The following is a 24,566-nucleotide window of genomic DNA, read 5'->3' on the forward strand; positions in this document are numbered from 1 at the left end:
TAAATAATTATGAGGTAGCTTTTCTAGAAGTTTTCTGCGTCATTGTTGGGTATTGTACTAAAACGTCTACAGAGGCAAGCTGATAATAAAACTATGGTGCTGGTTGGATATAAATAATTGAAAAACAATGGCAATCAGTTACATTTTAATTATTTGAGCACTAGATGGTAGATAGCACATTTCCAACAAAACGAGTAATAGAGCTGTTTTATGTTAGTTTGTTTTTAACATGGAACAATGTGGAGATTCGACATGTCCGTGGCAGTGACAATGTTTTGGCCGACGCGTTGTCGCCCTTAGGGTGGGGGTGTTACATGCGCTCCCCCTGCTGGCTATTGGTGTTAATGTCTGTACTCACCCTGCTAATTCTTTCAGATGTTGGTGATCCACCTGATTTGGAGGAGAGACCATAAAAGGGAGGGGCAGAAAACACTACACTCTCTTCCTCTCTTCTGATGGCTTCACAGCAGCAGCAGGAGTAGCTGGAGCTACTCCTTTGTTAATTTGAGTTTTGCTTTGTCCAATTTTTACTTATTTTCTGATGGGACCGGTGGTCTAGTTTTCGGTTTTGTTTCTTTACTAGGGTTTAGTTTTGGTTAGGTTTAGGGAAGAAGGAAAGACACCAGATCCTACGGCCCTTTGTGGGCTGGTCTGTGTCTAGTGTTTGTTTGGTTTGGCCAGCCCATCAGTATTTGTTTAGGTTTGATTTTGAAATGGGTTGTTTTGTGGGTGCTTGTGATTTAATAAATAAATTCTTGTTGTTTTTGCAACTACTCTGATTCTTTATTATGTTTGGCCTCTTTGATTTGGAGCCTTTGGTGAGGTCATAACAATCTTTGACTGCAGTAACAACAAAAAGTGCCTGTTCATTTATTTTTTCTACAAATACGATTAATTCATCAGAATATCGATATCAAAGATGAGTCTTAACAAAATTGACAGCAGTTCAAAAAAAGCCTTTTTATTGTTTTGATAATCTAATGATTCCACTGACATGGGTGACACTTAACATATTGTTAATATGCTGATATGTTACAAATAGTGCATTCTCTAACGTCAAATGCATGGCAATAGGTCAACACAGGGAACATATCCAGTGCTAATTAACATTGTTGAAGACAGAGTAGTAAATTAGGTAAAATAAGAACGTGAGGACAGATACTGTATACATAATCAGAATTCTTAGAAAATCATTTGCTTCAAAAGGCACTATGTCAGATAATAATTATCTCTGATGTGTGGTAACTTGCACTCAACCATTGAAATGATTGCCTCTATTATTGGCGCACTTAAGAACTGCTGCCAGGAACAGTGATAAACAATTATTCCTAGGCTACACTATAGTACACAAAATATTCTGAATAGCTCCTTTTTAATTAACCAATACAAACTTCGTACAAAATATTGGGACCATCCAACAACAACACGGCTCATTAACCTTAAAAAGGGGTGATGGATACACATGTCTTTTTCATGAGCAATTTAGTTTAATAACTGTGATGCTTAAGAAAAGATGCTGTAGCTTTCATAGACAGAAAACCCAGCACCAGATGGAATACTCTTTAAACTGTCACAACAGTTCATTGTTTAAGTATCAATAATTATAAAGATATTTAAGAGGTAATTCATATTAAGAATAGCCTCGTTAAGACATTCGGTCATAAGAATTTGGGGTTTTAAATAGTTATTTTTTGATATTTAAATATGTTCTAAATGTCTGCTTTTAGTAACATTTGATGACTTTTCAGTGTAAAAACCTGAAAATACATGAAAACACATTCTGTATCTGTATGAGTGACACTGTAATTCTTAGCTTTTAGCTCAGGGACAAACATTTGTAATTTCCAAAAAATGTTTTACAGTAAGGAGAGTAAGTAACAAAATTTCCCATTAACAGTAACATATAAACATTAATATGAAAGAAAAAAATAAAACCTCCCTAGAGCCCAGACAGATATGTTAACTTTCTCTGGAATGGAGTGTTTTTATGACAACATTCAAAAAGGTCACATGAAGCAGAGCAGAGTCTAACATTGAGCACCACTGGGTGAGGTGCAGAACAGCTTCCATGAGTAACTCTTAATGTACATGCGATATGAGGAACGAGTGGTTACACAATACTTGTCACTGTGAATTCAGGCAAGTGGAAATGTATGCATGTGGCATTTTCTGTTTTTTTTTTTTTTTTTTAAGCTTTTACAGCTGCCTTGATTTGGGAGTGTTCTTTTAAAGCCAAGTAGAACATTGTGTACAGATGACCAAGAGTTCAAAAGACAGGCGTGTACGTGGTAAAAGATATGAGGCAAAAGTGCAGTAACACACATAAGTACTCAATTCCATGTTTGCAAGAACACAATCCCATCTTCTGTCACACTGATTATAGTTATTAATGACTTTTCAGTCACAACAGAAAGATAGCACTTTGTTTTACAAGGCATTAAAACAGTGTTATCTGACACAAAACAGTGAAGTTATTACTATTGAGCACCCAAGACGGGGGAAATGAAGGTTACCCAAAACAGTGCTGAATCACATTCAGACTAGTTTTGTCTCAATAGTTACAGAGGGAAGTTGTTAGCCTTTATAAAAAAACTATTTTGACAATCACAACTTTGGCCCTCTGAACTATGAGTCATGTAAAACTTCTTTGAGTTTATCTGTAATACATAAAAACTTACTAAATTGGTCAGGTAACCCTATGAGGGATGCCAGTGATGATGATGACAAGTAACACAACCATGGAGGCCAACTATGTTTTTCTGTAACAGACAGTCAGGGTTTAAATTACCCATTCAGGATTCAATAGACATCTCTTTAACTCGCTTTTCAATAGCAGTAAATTAGCCATCATTCAGATTTACTATCATTCAGATTACAAAGTTGCTTTCTTAAGTCATCATGTACAAAAAATTACATTTTAGTCAGTAAAAAGTAAAAGCAGCATTTTATAGTTATAGTTTGCAGTATTACAAGGCTAATTACATGCTTATTAGTACTTCTAATGATTTTCCATTTTGGCACTGTTATACTGACCCAGAGCTGATATTACTTCAGGCAGATAAGCTGTATCTCAAGCTGTATCAAATAACCTAATGTTTTAAATGTTTTTTTGATGGCTTATATGAACGCTAACAATGCTCGGTAAATTAGCTCACAATAGCTAGCATTAGGAATTTAAAACAACACCTGAAATTGAATCACAAATAGTTTTAAATTTTGTGAAATACACATACAGTATTTGTGTTGCCTTAAATGTACAGATGAGCAGATTGACAAGCAGCCACTCTTGTGTCTGTTAGCAAAATATAAAGCTTATACTTAGGTGAGCAGGTAATTAACTTTGCAGTCATGAGAGTTCTGTTCCTTGAAGGAGGGAACTAAGGAATGCGTAAGCATATTTCCCAAAATTAAAAACTATGGGATGCCTTTATAAAGCACTTTTTTCATTATCAGACTATTCAAAATGCTATCACCCCTCCATGCGAAGGCTTGCATGGAGAGAGTCAACCTGCTCCTCGGCAAGTGTTGGATGTGTTTTGGAATAAATCCTAACACATTGAAGGCCTGATATGGGGTTATTGCCTGCAGACAATTAAGATATGAGGACTGGAGGAGCCGGGATCAAACCATTATGTTTTCCTTTAGTGTACGACCTCCTCTATCTCCTGAGCCATAGCAGCTTGCGCTGTTAAACATGGATAATTGGCAACAACACTGTTGATCAAAGTGCCATGCTTAATCTGAGGTTCAACATCTTTTAGCAAGAAATCTTTTTCAAGAAGTATCAAGAAATAAAATCAAATGACAATAAGTTAATGTGATCAAAATCTTGGTTGGTTTGAAACTTTGAGGTCAAGTTGAAGAAGTAGAATAACCTTCAAGCATTTTCAGCAGGGCTTGTTAGACTAGTCTATTTCCTACAACCCATACAAAAATAATCTAATGGCAGAAGGTCCAAATCTGGATCATTAATTACATATCCAATACATCATATGTTGTCAACAAGCAGACAAACAGGGATCAATTCTGCTTGCTCACATGAAGTGTTTTATACTTTTGGTCTACAGAAATAATCAGTTATCTGAATGGCACTGGAGGGAGACGTCTTTTACTTTGATGTTTAAAATTAGTTTAACATTACCCTGGAAAGTTGACATCTGTCCACTACATATACCCAACCACAAAGCTAACCAATAAAAATCTACAAACATAAAAAAAATTAACAAAAAGTAAGAAAAGTCAGCATGTTGACCACAAGTTATGCTCGTTATATAAGGCAAAGAAGAATTAAATGATAGTTTTAAGTGTTTTTTCTTTTGATGGGAGTTATATAATGGCAAGCTGGTTACAAGGGGCACCTATGCACATCTCGGTCCTTGTGGAAGACTTGTGATCCATCTCGACACATTGTGCATTTTCTGGGGTTGTTGTGGTTCACGCTGCTTCGGGAGAGGAGTATTTCATCAGTCGTCAATGTCTTCATACACATTATCGTCAAAGGGCCGCACCAAAGACGGCCGTATCCTGTGACGGGAATACTTGAGCTGAAGAAGGTCTCCTACCTCACTGATGACACTCAGCGCCTGTGGAGACAGTTATACCATAAAAAAAGCTGTCAGCATGAAGGGCAATATGTAGCCTGAGGAAATTTTAAAGCTGCGCCAAGCACACCTGTCTTGTATGATTGAATCACAAACTTGGGCTGGGACAGAAAACACCACTAACTTTAATGCTGCAGATGGACCCAATATTTTCAATTTTTCATTCCCTTCACTTGGGTGTGCAGTAAAGTTGCCGGTCGGACATCTTGTTTGGTCAAAGAAGGCAATGAGTTCATATGTCATCCAACTAGTAGCGAGCGTTTATTCTGGCCTTAACTCTTCACCTAAAAAGAAGTCTTAAAAGTACATGATTTCTCACTTAAACATTTCAAGCAGTTAAATGTACAATAAAATGATAACAGTGCGATGACTAGATGCAGTGATACATACAACTGACATGTACCCTGGCTGAGCTTGAGCAGAGGGACACTAGAGTTACATGGTAGGCTCCTTATGGTGTGTTCAGGTGTGACACAAAGAAAAAAAACCTTCTTCCTGACACACAGTTTCCTGTCTCTGGAATTTTGTATAACGTTTAACATCTTTTTGATGCAGCTGGATGTTTTTGGCAAGTGAACTTTTGACTGCTGCATCTTTGTTGATCAATATTGACTTTTATCTTAAAGTAGCATTAATTGATATTTCAGCTACTTGGAGGCCGTGCATAATAGTGTGGTCATCTGCAGAGATGGATCCACATTATTATTCATCAAGAGCTGTGTTGCTGGGCCACCTCACAAATTTCAAATGTGAAATGCTCCCCTATGCTAATAGCCAGTCACTAGGTTGTCAGCCTAAAGTCGTGGATCAGAAAATGATGAACTAAAATGCTTCAAAGTTCCACAGAGCTGAAGGGACTAGCAGAGTCAGGTGATCGTTCTCTGTGGTGTCATTACTTTCAATGAGACCTCTTTCACTCTACACATACTCATTTGATTTAATGTTAATAATGTTTCTGTATATCAGTTTGTGGCGCTTATAGCAAATCTGCATCTCTGCTCTTGTCCTTGTATCTATGGTACGGCTGTGGCTCAGTGGTAGAGTTGGTTGTCTTTCAATCGGAAGGTCAGAGGTTCCCTCAGTCTACATGTCGAAGTGTCCTTGGGCAAGACACCGCACCCCAAAATTGCTCCCGGTGGCATAGCCAACCGGTATGAATGTGTTAACTGATTGACGGTTGGGCACTTTACGTAGCAGCCTCTGCCATCAGTGTATGAATATGTGTGTGAATGGGTGAATGTGACATGTAATGTAAAAGCAGGTTTGAGTGGTCGCAAAGACTAAAAAAGAGCTGTATAAGTACAGTCCATTTACCATATCTATTAATGCCAATCTTACTGTTGCCACCTATTGTACTCTAATTTCATCATTAGACCACTTTATTTGGGGCTATCTACATTCGTGTGATTTAACATTTGCTTAGGGCTTCAGGCTTAACATATCAATGTGGCTGGTAAAATAAAAGGTCTTTAGAAGGACAAGAATTTTATGTGTATGCGTGTGGGTGTGTTGAATTAGAATGGAACACTGCGAAAGCTCACCAGCAGATAAAAGAGACAGAAATCGACATGACACATCAAAGTATGAGAGAGTGATACAGAGAAGAAGGCCAACAAAGAGAGGTTTAAACATCATGACATATAAAAGCACTACAGCACTACAACGCTCCCACTCCCTGTCTTCACTGTATTTGATTTGATTTTGGGTGTGCAAAACAGCCCCTGATACAGCAGCACTTCCTATAGACACAGTATGCATCTTAGTCAACTGAGCCATGAGGTCACCCCAGTTATTGAGGTTGAATGAGGGGGAAAGACTGAACAAGTTCAATGGGGGAAACACTGAACTGTTTGACTCAGAGACAAAGACCAGGCAGGTCTTTCGTGAGCTCAGAATAGTAGAAGAAGAAAAGCCCTCATTGAGGTGAGTGGGCAGCTTTTTGATATGTCGCTAAGAGCAATCAAAGCTGAACAGTCTGCAGAGACACAGAGCAACACAGTGAGTAAAGAGGATGGTTAGAGTGGAGGTGTGAACTGTAAACACTTGGAATATAATGTGGATACACTTACAATAACCCTGCAGAGTGATCCGGCCAACACTTTTCTGCAGTTTTTGCTGGGATTTGATCAAATTTTACTATTCCTGATTTTCTGCTGATCTTTTGAGTGGCCTCTGCTGATGCTAATTCAGACACACATTTGGAAGAAGTTGGAACTGGAGGGCCTTTATTTATTAGTTATCTAATTAATAGAATCCAAGCTTGTAGCAGCCAGTATCACTGAGATAAGTCTGGCATTGGAGGAATATCTGCATTTTCAGCCCTCTCTTCCACTGGGAAATCAGAAATAGGGATTAGGAGTTAAGAAATAAACATTAAAGTATTTTCTTCTGACAAAAGTTGACTTTTTAGTGGAAATGTTGTTTTTGAAGATGTTTTGTGTATGTTTAAACAATTTGTTGCTCTTCAGCCTAAAAGTATGTTGCTATGTAGCCAAAGCAGTTATTTACCCTGTTGAGCATGTCTTTTGTGTGGGCCGCTGAGATGCAGAAGCGAACCCGGGACTCGATGATGGGCGTGGCAGGGAAGCCAACGCCAACCACCCCGATGTTCCTCTTCAACATCTCCCGACCAAATGCTCTGATGGGAAAGACATAAGGAGAGACATAAATTACACAAGGACAACAACTTTTGTTCATAGGAAATCTTAATGTAATGAAAAAAATACTTTTTGGAGGATTGGGAGGGGGTGAAAGTGGTTTGGGTTCACAGCCAACAGCATGTTATCAAAGCACCCAAGAACCACCTTAGGCTCCCATACATGTTTGAAAGGACAGGTTAGGAGAGTGGTTGCAAACTACAACCTAATTAGTAGATGTCACTAAGTATTACTCACTGCTCATTTAAAGTATACATTTTGACACTTTATCTTTTCAAAGGCAGACATTTTCATACATGCTCCTACTTGTATATTTTGTTTTACAAATCATCTGAATAATCAGTCTAGTCCGCTGTTGTTAGTAGACTTCAAGCCCTTACTTCCTCAGGAGAATAAAGTTGAGACTCACCCTATCTTGGCAGGCATGTAGAGCATCATGGGTACGACAGGTGAGTCCTCGTTTCCGTAGATTATGAAGCCCATTTCTCGAAGCCTCTTGCGGAAGTAGACGGTGTTCTCTGCCAGCTGTCGCACACGCTCACACCCTTGGGATGATAAGAATTGATTTTGATTTTGAAAATCAGATTTTACAGAAAATGCTATGAATGTTAACCACACGTATATTTTCAAAGGATGCATATAAAGTTGTCATCCAGATTATTTATAGTGTGTTGATGTTAACATACACAGTGTTGTGTTATTAATGTACAGTTAGTAAATATTTATAAAGCTAAACTGAATGTACCTCATCTCCATTCAGTACTATTTACTACTCAAAATTAAGCAAAAAGTGCAGAAAAATATGGATTTAAATAAGATTATCTCAAACAAAGACTTGTTTTACCAGCTCTGATCTTACTGTTTCACATGAAAAGGAATGCATTTTTAGAGCTAGGCTGCTGAGTCTTTGAAGCAAGCAGTTGACAAGCAGCTGAAAACAATCACATTTTTGGGCGAGCATGAGAAAACACCTGAGTTTTGTTACGGTACCAAGGCACCATGCGGAGATCAAGTCTTCAGATTCACTGTAATGTTCTCTCTTCCCCCACAGGAGTTAAGCAGCTTTACTGGGTTTTTTGACAAACTAGGTGTGCATCAAACACAACACTAGAGACTTTAGCTGTGAATCAACTGAAAATAAAATACATGGTAGATGGTTGAAGACACAGTAGTTTGTGTTTTTGATGATATAAATGACTACACAAACAAAAGGGAGTGAAAACTTTTTTGCTTGGGATTACACAATAGTTATAAATCTTACCTAACTAAGACTTATCTGGACCAGCCTCACAAAAATACAGCCAAATACAGAGCTTCAGCAATCAAAAGCAATGGTATACCTTACCAACTATCCATTCATAAAGAGGCATACATTGAGGGTTTTGTCTATTTTAAAAAGTCCAGTACTGATTTCCAAGCAGGACAGTAGTTGACTATCATTTGTTAAACTATTCTCCAGAGTGTCATCAGCAGGTTTATGGTTATTGTTAATCAGGTTATATTTACAATATGGTCACAGATAGATTAACTTAGGCTCAGTGTCACAACTGGGCTAAACTTGGGGAAAAAATAGACACTGAAATGTGTTTTCATTTTGAATTTGCAACTATATATCATTACTAATATACTAGTTTCTATCAATAAGAAAATAAAAAGTCACAGTAGTACAATGTCAAGAAAGGACAGCAATACACTGAGCTGTTTGGTCAAACAACAACAAAATACAAATGTAAGTGGATCTTGTTTGAAGAATCACTGCTCTTAGTTTCGACTACTGTGATGTTGAATGTTTAAAAATTAACTGTGCACCGACACCTAGTGGGGACTGATGTAAATTACAGCAGCGATTAAAACACTTTCAAACCAGAATATGGCAAAGAGATTCACATGTTATTCTTAGTTCATTTTGTGTTGTTTTGCTATCAAAGTGTTTGATGTCTGATATCATTTGAGGAACTTTGTTGGTGTCAGTTGCTTCATTTATCTAGATATAAAAGTCTTCTTCGACATGTCATGATAAACAAACTGGTAGGCTACTTTAATGAAAACGTTAGCAATTGATGCTATTTTTGTTTAGTAGCTTCTTTCTGAGGAAATCAAGGGGCTCCTTTTAATGGCGCCTTATTAATGCTAAGAAAATATACTGGCCATTTAATAAAGTGAATGCATTTCCCTTCTTATAAAACATTTGCAAAGTAAAATTTTGGAAATTGTTGAAACCTTCATAGTTCACTTCATTGTTCCTGCCCTTTTGGTGCATTGCTGCCAGCTATAGATCACTGGATTAGTGTGAAACTATTGGCTGGATTGTGCATCACTACGCACATGCAAAGTTGTATATCAGAAAAACAAAACAGGGACCCCCAAATTAAAAACAGATTCACATAGGCATGCAAAAAGTCCACATGGTGCTTTTAACCTTGCTGTAACACTCACCTATTTTTGTGCCATCCTCTCCCATAATGCACTTCATAGAAGTCATGATTTGCTCCACCACAGGAGGAGACATGGAGGCGGCGTAGACCGCACTGTGGGAATGGGAGTGCAGGTACTCAATAAGCTCCTAAACCCAGCAGATACACAGGAAGTGTAAGTAGATAAAAAAGCATGAACTCACTCTGCAGTCTCTACAACCATAAAGATTCCAGGACTCCTTGGATCTAAGGGTTGTCATAACATTCTTGAACACAGAAAAACTAAAGGCTAGGTTAAAAAAAAGTCCTAAGCAGCGTTCACAACAGTGGTGTATCGTGAAACTGGACTAACATGTCAGGAATGCAGCCAACACACACTGAAAGGCCGTAAGTCCACATTTCTGAGATGACAGGTGTGCTTTTTAAGCTAAAAACTGTTTCCCTTCATACTGTAAGCCCAGATCCAGATATGTGCTGCAACAAAAGTATTCTTGGTAACATTGTTTGGACTGGATTACTGAACTGGAAAACAATGCATGTCATGTTACAACATTCTATGCTGCCAGTTGTGTCTCTTATGAGTAAATCTTGTATCCATCACTCTTTCATTACAGACAGAAAGCTAGTAAACTAAATTCATAATTCTGCGTCCTCACCCTTTTCCCTGCGATGTATCCCCCTGCAGCGCCGAAGCTCTTAGTAAATGTGCCCATCATGACATCCACATCACAAGGGTCCAGGCCAAAGTAATCGACCACACCTCTCCCTCTTGGCCCCAGGGCCCCTATGCTGTGGGCCTCATCTAGGTAAAGGTAGGCCCGGTAGCGCTTCTTCAGGGCAATCACTTCTGGCAGGCGCACTATACTGCCCTCCATGCTGGAGTGTGGGAAATGGAAAGAAAGTAACCACCCAGGAAATCAGTTGTCTTACATAAATCTATTGTATCCTTGTTAACACTGATAATAGTAACAATGTCAGAGCACTTAAAATGTGCAAGGATCACTTGCATCTTGAAGCACTAGTTTACTATATAGGGATCTTCCTGCAGCACAGAGTCTGGCTGAATAAAGTAACTCATCAAACTTGCTCACAGTGTACACAACCACTAAGAGCTAACCAAGCACTGAATCAGCTCTGTCAACCAGCAATCCAGCCCCAGGAGTGTTATACTGCTGAACCTAATGGAACCACATGAATGGAAGATGCTGCCTCTTAAAGCCTTTTTTTATTTTTTATTTTTTATTTTTTTAAATTGCATGCGTTTGTTTAAGACATCTTCTGACATACAGGCTGTCCATAATTTTGAAGCTAATATAGAGTGCCAGCTTAAAGTTAAAATATAATTCAGTTAATTCAAATAAATTTTAAATGTGACATTTTATAAAGCTAAACTGTGGTTTTCACAGTTTTTGCATTGAACAGCCAAATTTTAAACTGTTGAAATGCACAAACGACTGCTTCTGCAATAAATATAGGAAGTGTTGATCTTGAAACAAGGAAGGAAGTCAGGGGGAACTCCTATTGTTCCACTGCTGTTGGCAAAGACATTGAATGGTTATCTGTAAATGCTGCAAACAGGGATGTTCCTGCCCCTGGATTCTCTCTGCACTGATACAACATAAATGGTTGTGTTCTGCACCAAGACTTTACCATTTAAATTATGCTGACAGACAGGAGGAAGGAAACCAATCAAAACAATAGAAAGGGGTCTCACCATTTCATTAAAGGTTTAAACCTCTATCTTATGAAGAAGCTGGATAAGCTACCTGTAAATGCCCTCTACCACTATGAGGATCTTCTTCCATGGTCTGTGAGTCCTGGGCTGTCCGTGAACTATGGCTTCTCTCAGCAGTTTCTCAAGGCTCTGCATATCTGACATGAAAAATAAGACAGGTAAAATGAAACTAGTGGTGGCAGAAAACCACCTGCATTTTTTTTGTGGGCTGGAAATTCCTTAGAAGACAGTGAGACACTCACCCACAGTTTCAATACTGGCCAAAACAAAGTTTGGACAAAGGTCAAAATGCTGCGATATTATTTTAAAAAATTGAAAAGAGTCCGATGCTTTAATGAAGTAGGTCATGTTCATGGCACATTACCCATCATACAACTGTTGAGTATATCTTGACAACCAGCAATTTGCAAAGCCATTAACAAAAAATATACTTGCAAATTAGCTAAGACGCTTTTGCTCGTTAGCTCGCAGATAATGGCTAAATGTGAAAAGGTTGTTTTCCAACCTTTTGCTGCTAATTACACAGACTAATAATTGGCATTTAACAGCAGAAAGCTTTGTTTCGTCAACATCATTATTGTATTATAGAAGCTGACCCTGCTGGATTATCCTCTAAATACACTGAAGAAAAATATAAACACAACACTTTTGTTTTTGCTCCCATTATTCATGAGCTGAACTCAAAGATCTAAGACTTTTTCTATGTACACAAAAGGCCTATTTCTCTCACAAATGTTTTTATTGTTCACAAATTTGTCTAAATCTGTGTTAGTGAGCACTTCTCCTTTGCCAAGATAATCCATCCACCTCACAGGTGTGGCATATCAAGATGCTGATTAGACAGCATGATTATTGCACAGGTGTGCCTTAGGCTGGCCACAATAAAAGGCCACTCTAAAATGTGCAGTTTTACTGTATTGGGGGGGTCCGGGGGGTCAGAAAACCAGTCTGTATCTGGTGTGACCACCATTTGCCTCACGCAGTGCAACACATCTCCTTCGCATAGAGTTGATCAGGTTGTTGATTGTGGCCTGTGGAATGTTGGTCCACTCCTCTTCAATGTGCAAAGTTGCTGGATATTGGCAGGAACTGGAACACGCTGTCGTATACGACGATCCAGAGCATCACAAACATGCTCAATGGGTGACATGTCCAGTGAGTATGCTGGCCATGCAAGAACTGGGATGTTTTCAGCTTCCAGGAATTGTGTACTGATCCTTGCAACATGGGGCCGTGCATTATCATGCTGCAACATGAGATGATGGTTGTGGATGAATGGCACAACAATGGGCGTCAGGATCTCGTCACAGTATCTCTGTGCATTCAAAATGCCATCAGTAAAATGCACTTGTGTTTGTTGTCCATAATATACGCCTACCCATATCATAACCCCACCGCCACCATGGGCCACTCGATTCACAACGTTGACATCAGCAAACCGCTCACCCACACGACGCCATACACGCCGTCCGCCATCTGCCCTGTACAGTGAAAACCGGGATTCATCCGTGAACAGAACACCTCTCCAAAGTGCCAGACGCCATCAAATGTGAGCATTTGCCCACTCAAGTCAGTTACGATGACGAACTGCAGTCAGGTCGAGACCCTGATGAGTACGACGAGCATGCAGATGAGCTTCCCTGAGACGGTTTCGGACAGTTTGTGCAGATATTCTTTGGTTATGCAAACCGATTGTTGCAGCAGCCGTCTGGGTGGCTGGTCTCAGACGTTCTTGGAGGTGAAGATGCTGGATGTGGAGGTCCAGGGCTGGTGTGGTTACACGTGGTCTGCGGTTGTGAGGCCGGTTGGATGTACTGCCAAATTCTCTGAAACGCCTTTGGAGACGGCTTATGGTAGAGAAATTAACATTAATTTCACGGGCAACAGCTCTGGTGGACATTCTTGCAGTCAGCATGCCAATTGCACGCTCCCTCAAAACTTGCGAGAATCTGTGGCATTGTGCTGTGTGATAAAACTGCACATTTTAGAGTGGCCTTTATCGTGGCCAGCCTAAGGCACACCTGTGCAATAATCATGCTGTCTAATCAGCATCTTGATATGCCACACCTGTGAGGTGGATGGATTATCTCATCAAAGGAGTAGTGCTGACTAACACAGATTTAGACGAATTTGTGAACAATATTTGAGAGAAATAGGCCTTTTGTGTACATAGAAAAAGTCTTAGATCTTTGAGTTCAGCTTATGAAAAATGGGAGCAAAAACAAAAGTGTTGCGTTTATATTTTTGTTCAGTGTATGACAACAACACACCCAACAAGATTATCTGCAAACAAACAATGCTTGTAGGTGGGTGAAGCTGCAGAGCCAAGATGGCGCTAGTTAGCAAAATGGCTATTAAACAATAAGTGACTAATCAATTTTGCAACTAACTACACACGCATCATTAGACCTTACAATTCATTTATTTCATGCTCTGTAAGAGCAACATATATTTTATGATCCATTCTTAAGATGTAGTCTATATATTGAAATGGTAGATGAGATGCCAGACAAGTGAATTTCTCTTTGGGGATCAATTAAGTCATTGTTATTGTTATTATTGTTTTTGTTTGTGAGCCAAGTTAATCAGCTTGCTAGCTCTGCTACTCTACATTTCACATACAAAACACACACTTTTTCTGTGAATACAAGGTTTGTGTAACAAAGAAGAAAAATATGGTAGCTTTCTGTCTTTCAAAATACTCTGAATATTATACAAGACTGTGCTTACACCCAAATAGTGTTTATATCAGTAATGGATGTCTTCCTGTCTTTTGGGGCGGCTGTGGCTCAGTGGTAGTAGCTCGTCTTTCAATCAGAAGGTCGGAGGTTCGATCCCCAGGTCCCTCAGGCACTGAACCCAAATTGCTCCCGGTGGCTATGAATGTGATAACTGACTGACAGTTGGGCACTTAACGTAGCAGCCTCTGCCATCAGTGTATGAATGTGTGTGTGAATGGGTGAATGTGACATGAAGTGTAAAAGCAGCTTTGAGTGGTCCCAAAGACTAGAAAAGCTATAGAAGTACAGTCCATTTACCATTTCACTATGTGGAAGGAAGGCTTAGTCAGACATAGAAAATATGTACAAAACATATGAATGAAGATAAAGTCAAACCATTTAAAATAGTGGGGACTAAAAAACTGAAATAAACACAAGAATGCAGGTGGGAATATGGCCTTATAAATGCAGATAAGAGCCATACTACTATTGGTCATAACAGACTCACTGTTGTGTTTGAAGACCCTGATGGTGGACCCGGAGAGTCTTGCTCCCAGGACCAGAGAGGCATGGTTCAGTTCATCACTCAGAATGAGACAGCCCTGCAGGACACCAGAACAACTTTAATATAGAGAAAGGATATATGCACCTATTTTTTTGTCCATATAAAGATAGCCGATAATGTAACACATACAGACCTTCATATACATCACTTTATTTAATTATTTTCACTGGTTGGTGGGTCTGGTGAGTGGGTTGACATGTTGTATTGTATATAAACATTTCATGTTATGATCTGTGCTGATATTATTTGCTATATCTCGGAAGCAATTATGTCACTACTCTGATATTCAAAATGTTCACTTTTTAACAACAGGTTTTTATTATTTCAATGGGGGAAATGTAACTAACATTTACTAAAGTAAAGTATCAGTACCTTGAATTTCTACTTGACTAATTTAATTGTGAGCTGCTTCATAATCATACTCCAGCATTAGGTGGTAGTCTTTTTTCTGTAAACAATTTTTCATATTCTTCCTGTCCAGCAAAAAAACATTTATCTCCCATTTTGGTGATTTTGTGTTAGATTTTTTCTTACAAACTGAGGAATGAAGTTTTATTTTATGGGTTGAGAAAAAGCTTAGACTCCTTAACTAAATAAGCCTATTTAAAATTCCCCTTGGATAAACTGGAAAAATGCATAACACAAAAAAAATAGGGCATGTAAAGAAAATAAAACTAGTGCAATATCTACAAAATACAACATAAACATAAAGGATTCAAATCTATTCAAAAACATTGAATATAATAATAAAACAAGGGGGCATTTTTTACAGGATAAGTGTTCTGTTATTTTTCCATTCTGACATGCAGTCGAGCCACGAGCTGCTTATGTCAACGGGAACTGTTTCCTCCTGATATGAGGCCAGAAGGTAGTTTTATATCTCTGTGTATTTAGTGCTACTGTTGACCTGTTATAGTGTGCTGTTTGGGCTAAGTGTATCTGTGCAAACAAAAGTGTTTGTGAGAACACTTTTTTCATCAGTGGCATATATACACAATTACATACACTGATACAAAACCCTGTCAGAATGCTATAGATAGAGAGTGAGTGACAGTGTGTCACGAGACAGAGGGAGAGGGTGAAGAAAGTAAGTGCTGTGACAAGATAAAATTAATTTGAAGATAAAACAAATAGGAAGCTAGAGAGGGAGCCGAGATAAGAAATGCAGGGATAAAAATAAATCACAGCTCTGTCAAGGAAACATTTTTTGTGCCTGTGGTCGTACCTTGCCTGCCAGTGCAGGTATGTTCATCGAGTTTGTTGCAAAGCCCATCCCAAACACCATGGCTGACTCTACACCAAGAAACTTAGCCACCAGTTTCTCGATCTCCTCATGTCTGTCCAGGTTACCTGAGACAGAGACAACCAGGAGATCAGCATAAAGATATACCAATCCAAACCTCAAAGAACCGTGCTTACATAAATTGCTTGGAAAAAGGTAAAGGAATAGTTTGATATTGGGCAAAAGCGCATATTGGCTTTCTTTTTGAGAATCATGCTAGAAGATACCTGTCCAGTCCATATTTAGCTGCAGCTAATGTCTGCTATCTACAGCTTTATATTTAGCTTAGAGACATGACACTGGTGTCAATCTTCTTACCTGTCGACTATTCAGCAAAATATTTTACAATCAGAGAAGTAAGTCCTTAAAAAGCTTAATGGTTCCAAACAAATGTAATCTTTAAAAGCACCTAAATCACAAAATTGCACGAGCAAGATACTCATGGAGTCAATGTGTCCCTCAGTGTGACTTTACTATACAATGTATGTAACAGGAATGTCTTAGATTTACAACTGACATCCTTTATGGAGCACATATTTCTGTTTTTCAAAATGTGAGCTGGCCTCCTCCCTGTGTATGAAGAGATCTTGCATTGGTTCTACTCCATTAGTAAAATTCTTTAAACCATATGATGTCCTTACTTCCCCCAAGGCAATCTGGTTCATATCAGACTTGCTCGGCAGACTGACTAACGCCACAGATTGATAAAGTAAATACAGATACTTGGCAGGTTCCTCTCATATCTTCTCGGATGTCCTGGAATCAATTACAACTGAACTGAAAGTTTGATAACATATTTACTGCTATAGCTTCAGAGAATCATCATCTAAACTGACATTTTTAATCTGACATTATAGGCTATTGTTCATTGAATTAAAGGTTAAAGCAACATTTCTGAGAAATTTGCTTACTTGCTCTCCTATGCCAAGAGGAAGGTAAGATGATGGATAACACTCTCCTGCCATTATGCTAAATAGGTAGCTGAGGCCAGGGCTGGTTAGCTTAGCCTAGCATAAAAACTGCAAACATGGAGAAACAGCAAGCCTGGCTCTCTCTAAGGGTAACTCTAAGGGAATCTGCCTTCAAGCACCTTAAATACCCTTATTACGGTAACAGGATTTTTTGCTATTGTTTAATCTGCCAAAAAAAAAGTGTGAAAACAATAGCTGTAGTGCCTTAGGATCTGTTACTTCAGGACAGAGCCAAGCTAGCCATCCCCTCTGTTTTCAGTCTTTTTGCTAAGCTAAGCTAAGCTAAATGGCAGCAGACTGCAGCTTCATATTAAATGGACAGATATGACAGGGTATTGATCTTCACATGTAATGGCAGATAAGAAATATATCTTCTTTTGAGAATTAAATTCCTCAGGCACGCTTTGAGCCCCATTAAAGTCAACAAATGTATTTCTAATATCCCTTTCCCACCGAAATTAGCGCGTTGACGCAGGTTTTTCAGACCAGGGAAGACCCACTAATAACTGTTTGATTGTCTCTTTTCCCATTGCCAGTGAAGTATACTCCTTTCGTTCTCTTTTCTGCTACATCACCGTCTGACGCAACAAACGCGCCGGAAACAGGGTTAGTAAACAGTGAAGCTGTTTTGGTGGTTAGATCTTTATTGTAACTATTACTCATTCAGTCTACACATCAAACTCAGCACAGGCAAATTTGGAACTATGTTCGAGCGCTGCTTGGATGGAGACTTTTTCATGCACCTATTGAGAAAACATTGTTTGATGTGTCAGAGAAATAAAACTTAGATATTATACAGAGGTTTTTTTGCATTGAACTCAAACGCCACAGGCAATCAACAAACTTGTCTTTGATGCTCGGCGATTAAATTATCCCTTCCTGCTGTTCCAGAGAAAGCAAAGATAGAGGGTGTGTCTGTGTTTTGCCGTGTGTTTGTACCAATCTCCTGCCTGGTACTTGCAACTCCGACACCGTACTTCATGGTGACCTCGGCTGCAGAGTCAGCACACGAGCCTGTGTTCTCAGCGAAGCCGAGGTAATTATATGAGCCTAAGTTAAGCACATCATGCAGCACCCGCCCTGTGTACCTGTGTAAGACACAGATGAAAATGAACAGACAAAAGAAACAATCAATGAGAGAAGGCTGAACTTTTTACAAGATTATTGGTACACTTGATAATAATTGTACAGCTAGTCAGAAACTTGATGAGTGAAAGGAAGGATAACATGGAATTCCTCTTTTATGTTTTATTTTTTCTGATATCAAGCTGAATCTGCCATACTGTTTGATGCATTCTCTCACTGGAACTCCATGTACTCTACTATGATTTTGCTCTCAGCTCTCTTTGTCGCAGTATGTGATGTCTGACCTCACACAATCCACTGTTCCTCCACTGAACACCTCCACTGCAGTTGTCTTCCAAAAACCAGTGAAGAGTAAAAATATCAAATGCTGGGTTGGAGTGATGCTAATGTTACATGGGCAGGCTGAGGCATACCACAGTTATAAACTACATATAAACGTAGCCCAAAGCTAAATAAAAGGTTTGTTAGTTAGTCAGATTAAATATGAAATGACATACAATATCAATTAAAAAAATATTTAGACCATGTTTTTTAAAAGATGTCAATGATTTGCTACAATTCTGGTTTAAATCTACATGGTGCCATGAAGACTTCAGTAAAAATATGTGACTTATACTGACTGGTTTTCTTTCTGAACACGGACTGATTTAACTGCAAGGTATGATGCAGCTTAAAATCAGATGTGAATATGATCAAATCAAAAAAAGGCTTTACTCATGATACATGCAAACCAAGTAACCATTTACAGTATCTTCTCTATGGATTATGAAGCAGAACTGTTTTTGGCTGCTAATTTAGCCGTTAATATTCCATGCCATACAGAAAACATATCTGACATATGCTTTGAATAGCAATATATGCCTAATTTATTAAAAGGGGTGTTAATAATGAACCGTAAACCGACAATAAGAATGTTGACTGTCAGGAACATTTTGAAAAATTTGAAAAACAAAGCTTTGTTGCACATCTCTTCGTTCCTGGGACATCTGTACCGTCTGAGCAAGTATTCTCTCAGTCATCAGACTGCGCACGAGACTAACCCCACAGCGCTGCATATTGCTATTTCTTCACCAAAACCAGTAGATAAACTGTCTGCTACATAATAAGGACTATTGTTTGGCCTTTTTATTGTAAGTTTAAATAGCCTGTTGTTTTGACTTAAGTATTGACTGCTTTTGGGCAGAAACGAAACTTATCATTTGTACACAAGGCACAGCGGGTAACTCATCATTAATTATTCATAACTCCAGACACGCTGTCAGGTCCGGACAGGATAGTATGATTTTAAAGTTATGTGTGCTTATCATCAAGAAAGGCTGTAAATGTACCTTTTTTTTGCTGCTGGACCACATGGTTGTATTATCCATTTCGTGCATAATGGGCACTGAACAGTGTGTAGGCTATTAATATCTGTGGGCACAATTGTCGGTGCCACAAGCTAGTTATGTTTCAGGATTATAATAAATGTACCTTTTTAGTTGCGTGTGTGTGGGTGTGTGTGTTTATGCAAATATTAGAGAGCGCGCGCATGAGAGTGCACATGGAGAGATTGTTGTCGGTCTCCAGCCGAGAATCCATGCTCTGCAGTCACACTCGACACAGCAATTGTGCTGGCAGTCTTTGCTAGCCTTGCCCAGTCGGGAGTTCATTTACCTGAAATCCTGAATAATAGTTTCACAGGCTGTTGGGAATTTCAACATGCCATAGCCACGCAGCACAGTCATCATCGGAACTGCACCTGCGAGTACCGTATTTATTTGGTATATTTTCCCACTGGACATTTTGGCTGTTTTGTTGGCTGTTTGTTTGTTGTTGTACTTTTATCTGCCAGACAACTACATGTGATACTGGCAAAAAGTTGGTACATACTGGCTAACGTAAGCCCTGGTCCTGTAATACATCAGACCTCTGTGAAGCATGATGTACATTTTTTATTTAAAAAATGTGTTGATAATCACTCTATATACAATTTCATTAGATTGTAGAGGTTTACGTAATTCAGTGTTTCCATCATGTATATTAGGGAAATGTTGGAGAAGAGTTAGTTTTGGGGTTATTCACAGAAGTTGCTTTACTATGTCTAACCCTGATTATACTTTTCTTTTTTCATTTTTGAATGCTTCACTGAAACTTCCCTGGCTTTAGCTTCTTAAATGTATGGATATGCTACCTCGATATATATTTTTTTGTTTGTACAGTTAGTACTTATCCTAGAGTGGGGCATTTACCATAGAACACACTTCCTCTTGCTATTGTCCCAAAGAGGCCTTTTGCTCTGAACTGTTTATCTGAGGTTAACTTATAGATCTCTGCGTTTACAGTTTTGAAAAAAAGGTATGTCTGTCTCACTCAAACGTCCAGTTGTAGTCAAGGGAGACTTGTTCCATCAGGTCCATTTTGGCCCCTGGGACGCTGCATAGTGGCCTGTTCCAGTTGTCTCTTATGCGCATGTAGATGTTTCTTGTGTAAAAGTTCTCAAAGTCCTGGTAGAGGGGCACAAAGTCCTACACATGGATGAAGAAAGACAGAATGTGGATGCTTATTTAAGTAGCAGACAATGTAAGAATTTCACTCTAGTGTAGTAGAAATGCTACTTCAAAGAACTGCATGCCATTCATACTTAAAGAAAGCTTAGCTGGAATGAATTCAGTCTTTTAGAAATATAACCTTTAACATTCAAACACATGACTCAGGGAGTTCATTTGTCTTAGCTCTTGGAGGAAACAACAGCGAGATATCATTGAGGTGATTTAATGGCTTCCCCACGGCTATCCTAACAGCTTCCTTTCTTTAACATAACCAACCAACCAAATACTTAAAAACAATGGGCCTCACAGTTTGAAAACAGCCTCGGTTGTCAAGGACATGTTCCAAATGTGCAGATAAGGCCACTATTAGCAGTTATTCATCACAAAATACATTCTTAAGAGGACATTGTAGTGAATTGTGAAGAAAATTGGCACCCAAAGGGAAATATTTCAAATGTTTAATTAGCCTTGTGGTTGACTGCAGAGGCACATTATTTCTCAACTGTTTATACTGCTCTATCCTGATCCAGGAATATAGGGGATCATTTTCCAAGGGTGATAAAAAAAAAAGAACACCACAAGGGTCACAATCAAGAACTGGTTGCATATTTTTCTTCTTCCCTTCGCACCATATTGTGTCTGTGGCTTATCTTACCTTTTGCTCCTCCTTCTCCCTGGCAATGTGGCACCGCTCGATGTTCCAGTGACGGAGAAAGTCACGGAGGTAGCCGAATATGGTCAGGATACCGTAGCCCATGTAGGTGAGCACTGCCACCACCATGGGAGTCTCCTCGAAAGACTCAATGAAGGGCCGCCTGTACAGGCCACCATGATGCAAAGCTGCATGGACCTGGTTAACATGGAAAACAGAAAATCTACTGTGCATCAAACAGTATGGCATTACAACATCACTCAAAACAACCAAAACACTATGAATGTAATCCAACAAAATACTGTAGACAAGAGAGGACAAAAGAAGCTACTGCTTTGGCTATAACTGTTCTGTTTATTTATGTCAGTGTTACGTCAAATTTGTAGCAAAAACACTTTTTTTTTTTTATACATATTTTAACTAATGTATATTTTACTTAATTCAGACTGCAGTTGTGTAATGAGAGAAAATAAATATTAAAATGTAATTAAATCAATTTTAATCAAATATTGACTTTCAGTGCATATTACTTCTTTATATTTAGGACACTATATTGTGTTTAGGCCTATATTGTGAAACATGCCAATTATTGATATGACATGTGAAAACATTGCATTTCCTGTGTACATATGGGAGGATAGCAGACACTACTACCTGAAGGTAGTGAGACAAAAGTATACAGTAGTATAAGATGGAAATACTAAAGTAATGTACAAGTACCTAAATTTGTACTAAAATGGTACTTAAGCTAATGAACTAATGTTGCTTGACACCACTATCTGCATGTGTGCAAGTCTAGGCCTTTTTTTTTTCCTACACAAAATCTACCACTGGGCACAAATGTACAATCAGACTTCCTGTGACTCTTTATCCTTTTGTCCCAATGAAAACACAGTTTGTCTTTTGTTATTGTTGGCTTTCTGTAACTCTTTAACTCTCACTTAAAAAAAGTGATTTATGTGTAGCCAAATTGCTATTAGGAGGACGATAACAAAGCTGAAACAGTATTAAGCTCTGTTCTAGCTGTACCCTCATTATACAGGAAAGAAAACACTGTGTGACACAGGCCAGGGAAGAAAGATTTGACTGCCAAATAAGGGAACAACTGGTTGTGTTTATGTAAATCTGAGCACTTGGAGCTTAGAAGTCTACAATGCAATATACACTTTACTTATGTACGTTCTCTTTAAAAAAAACCCCAATACAAAACAAAAAAACGCTTTTACATGCCTTCTCCATCTTGAAAAGTGGATGGACAGAAACTCACTACTCGCAGAAGTTGTGCAATTCACCCTCCCATTATGCTCATCTCTATGCTCATGGCTATTAAGCACTACATGTGACCGGTCATGCCTCTCTCTCAAATACCTTAGAGAGCAGCAACGCTGACATCCGCATGAACTGTAATCAGCTGAGGTTCAGTCACTAGGCACTCAGTTTTTCAGCCAACCGTACTCAGTTTGCTGAAACATCAGCAGAAGGAACTGTTTCAATGGCATCACAATGTCTGATGATGAGAACAACCTGTCAGTAGTGTTCCCCTACTCTTTCCTTAAGAACCTCAAACTAGAACTCTTACAACAGAAAATACTGTACAATGTTTGACTTTATAGTTATTGTGATGTGCAAACAAATTGTTTTGAAAAAGTCATAAATGCTATACACGCACCTAGCAGTCAGGAGACAATTAAAAAATGTTCAGACTCCAATAAATCAAAAATATTCACATTATATCTATGAGTCTTAATTCTCTTGTGTGTAACAGCATCTAATCGTCACAGTCAGAGGGGACCAGTTAATTGGGACAGTTACAGAGTGTTCATCCAAGGGTGGAAATTTCATTAGCCCCTTAGCACAAAGCAGACATGCAGTCTCATTGCACAACTTTACCTGAACAGGAGCACTGGTTAAATTTTCCATCATCACTAACTCATTACAGTTTCAGTCTTTGTTAAAACGAGAACTTTACACTCTCCAAAATTGACTTTTTACAAAATTTTACTGACAAAAACTCGTCTCTAAGAGCATTGCAGCCAATACACGTTGAGATGAGCCAATAATTAAATAAAAATAAATAAATAAAAGAACTTCGTTTAAGTTTAAGTAACTTAAAGGGACTACAAGGCTACAATATAGCCTTCACTTAAACACACTTTACTACTTCTAAGTTTAAAACATGAGATGAGAAGGATTCAAACTCGAAACTTGTTGCTGTCATCGAGGCAATAGAAATGTGAACCGTCCCAAGCTGTTTGACTGGCTCTGTTGTAAGGTTATATGCATCTTGAGATAGCCAACTGTAGTCAAAGTATTTTACAAACATCTTTCTATCCACAGTGCGTGCCTCTAATTAAATTCACAAACTGGGGCTACAGCTAGTGCAACGTCAACTTTCCGAGTTGTCACATCTGCCTTTTTTAAACAACCTCTCTCCACTAAAACGAAACAGGGGGCAGTGGAGCGCACTAATCCATTCAAAAAGTTGAGATTTTAGTGTATATATAAACTGCTTGGTGCAAAACTGCTTATGCCGAATTAAAGAGCGTCTAATAATAATTCAGAGTGAAATTTAGATTCGTGTTTCGGGGGAGAATACTGTTAAGAATAATTGACAAATCTAGACACTCAAATATTTTTTATGGAGTTTGGCGTTTATTCTGAGTGATCTAGATAATAAGACAACAAACTGCCAGACCATCAGCAGAAGGACAATATCAACAAATAGCATAGGACCTGTTATTTCCAAATAACGTAGGAGTTTAAGAAAATGAAAGAAATAGCAGCATTGTCCGGTTGTTTCCGGATACACACAGTTGATGCTTCCCAGGCTTCACCAGCCTCTCCTCCCCGTCCCATCCCGGGCCTCACCTCCTCCTCCTCGGGGTGGCAGTGGTGCTTGGATTGCCGCTCATGGCAGCGGTGGAGGCTCTTCACTAACCCGTTTCTCTCCGGTTTCAGTCCGTTCTTCACGCGCTGACAAACATTCCCGTTGGCTGGCTTGGCTGCGGGGCTTTCGGTCATTGCTGGCCAACGATTGTGGAGCCGCGACGGTAACTTGCATGTAGAAACACGGTGCAAGCCTGCGGTGCAAGGCGGTGACAGTATCCGAGCTGGGAACGGTTACAACCACACTACAAACTCACTCACTCACACGCACTCACAATCGCACAACCCACACTCTGTGGAACCTGAAAATCCGGACGCCAAATACCGGAAATCAACGCCCATCAATAATATCGGAGCCTGCGGGAGGGGGCGGGCCCACGTTTCACATGTACATAGGGCGTGGTTTATTGTAGATCAACTTGAGCAAGGCTTTAGTTGGGAAGATTTAATAATGTTTGGACATGTTCTA

The 24,566-nt window shown here is 39.0% G+C and overlaps 1 protein-coding gene across 1 annotated transcript; it reads right to left on the bottom strand.

Moving 5' to 3' along the window:
* Window positions 1-939: 939 nt before the first annotated feature.
* On the bottom strand, window positions 940-24,366 carry LOC138591175 (serine palmitoyltransferase 2-like). The gene is made up of 12 exons (XM_069661697.1): window positions 24,080-24,366; window positions 21,215-21,409; window positions 20,381-20,535; window positions 17,885-18,033; window positions 15,918-16,042; window positions 14,636-14,729; window positions 11,439-11,544; window positions 10,329-10,548; window positions 9,695-9,821; window positions 7,668-7,803; window positions 7,110-7,239; window positions 940-4,583 (listed from the first exon to the last, which is right to left on the bottom strand). Exons 1-12 carry the CDS (start codon window positions 24,230-24,232, stop codon window positions 4,464-4,466), a joined length of 1,710 nt encoding a protein of 569 aa, XP_069517798.1. The 5' UTR covers window positions 24,233-24,366; the 3' UTR covers window positions 940-4,463.
* Between the last annotated feature and the right edge of the window lie 200 nt (window positions 24,367-24,566).

This window comes from Semicossyphus pulcher, unplaced genomic scaffold, assembly GCF_022749685.1.
Source record: "Semicossyphus pulcher isolate SPU_LCO1_2020_fin unplaced genomic scaffold, fSemPul1.0.p SCAF_14, whole genome shotgun sequence".
Taxonomy (NCBI): Eukaryota; Metazoa; Chordata; class Actinopteri; order Labriformes; family Labridae; genus Semicossyphus; species Semicossyphus pulcher.

Bases quoted from the DNA above. Each gene is read 5' to 3' on its own strand.
- LOC138591175 (XM_069661697.1), bottom strand. From the start codon at position 24,232: ATGACCGAAAGCCCCGCAGCCAAGCCAGCCAACGGGAATGTTTGTCAG. The intron at 21,410-24,079 runs GTGAGGCCCGGG...CATGTTAACCAG, and splicing joins GCCACCCCGAGGAGGAGGAG to GTCCATGCAGCTTTGCATCA. The intron at 10,549-11,438 runs GTAGCTTATCCA...CCCACACTCCAG, and splicing joins GTGGTAGAGGGCATTTACAG to CATGGAGGGCAGTATAGTGC.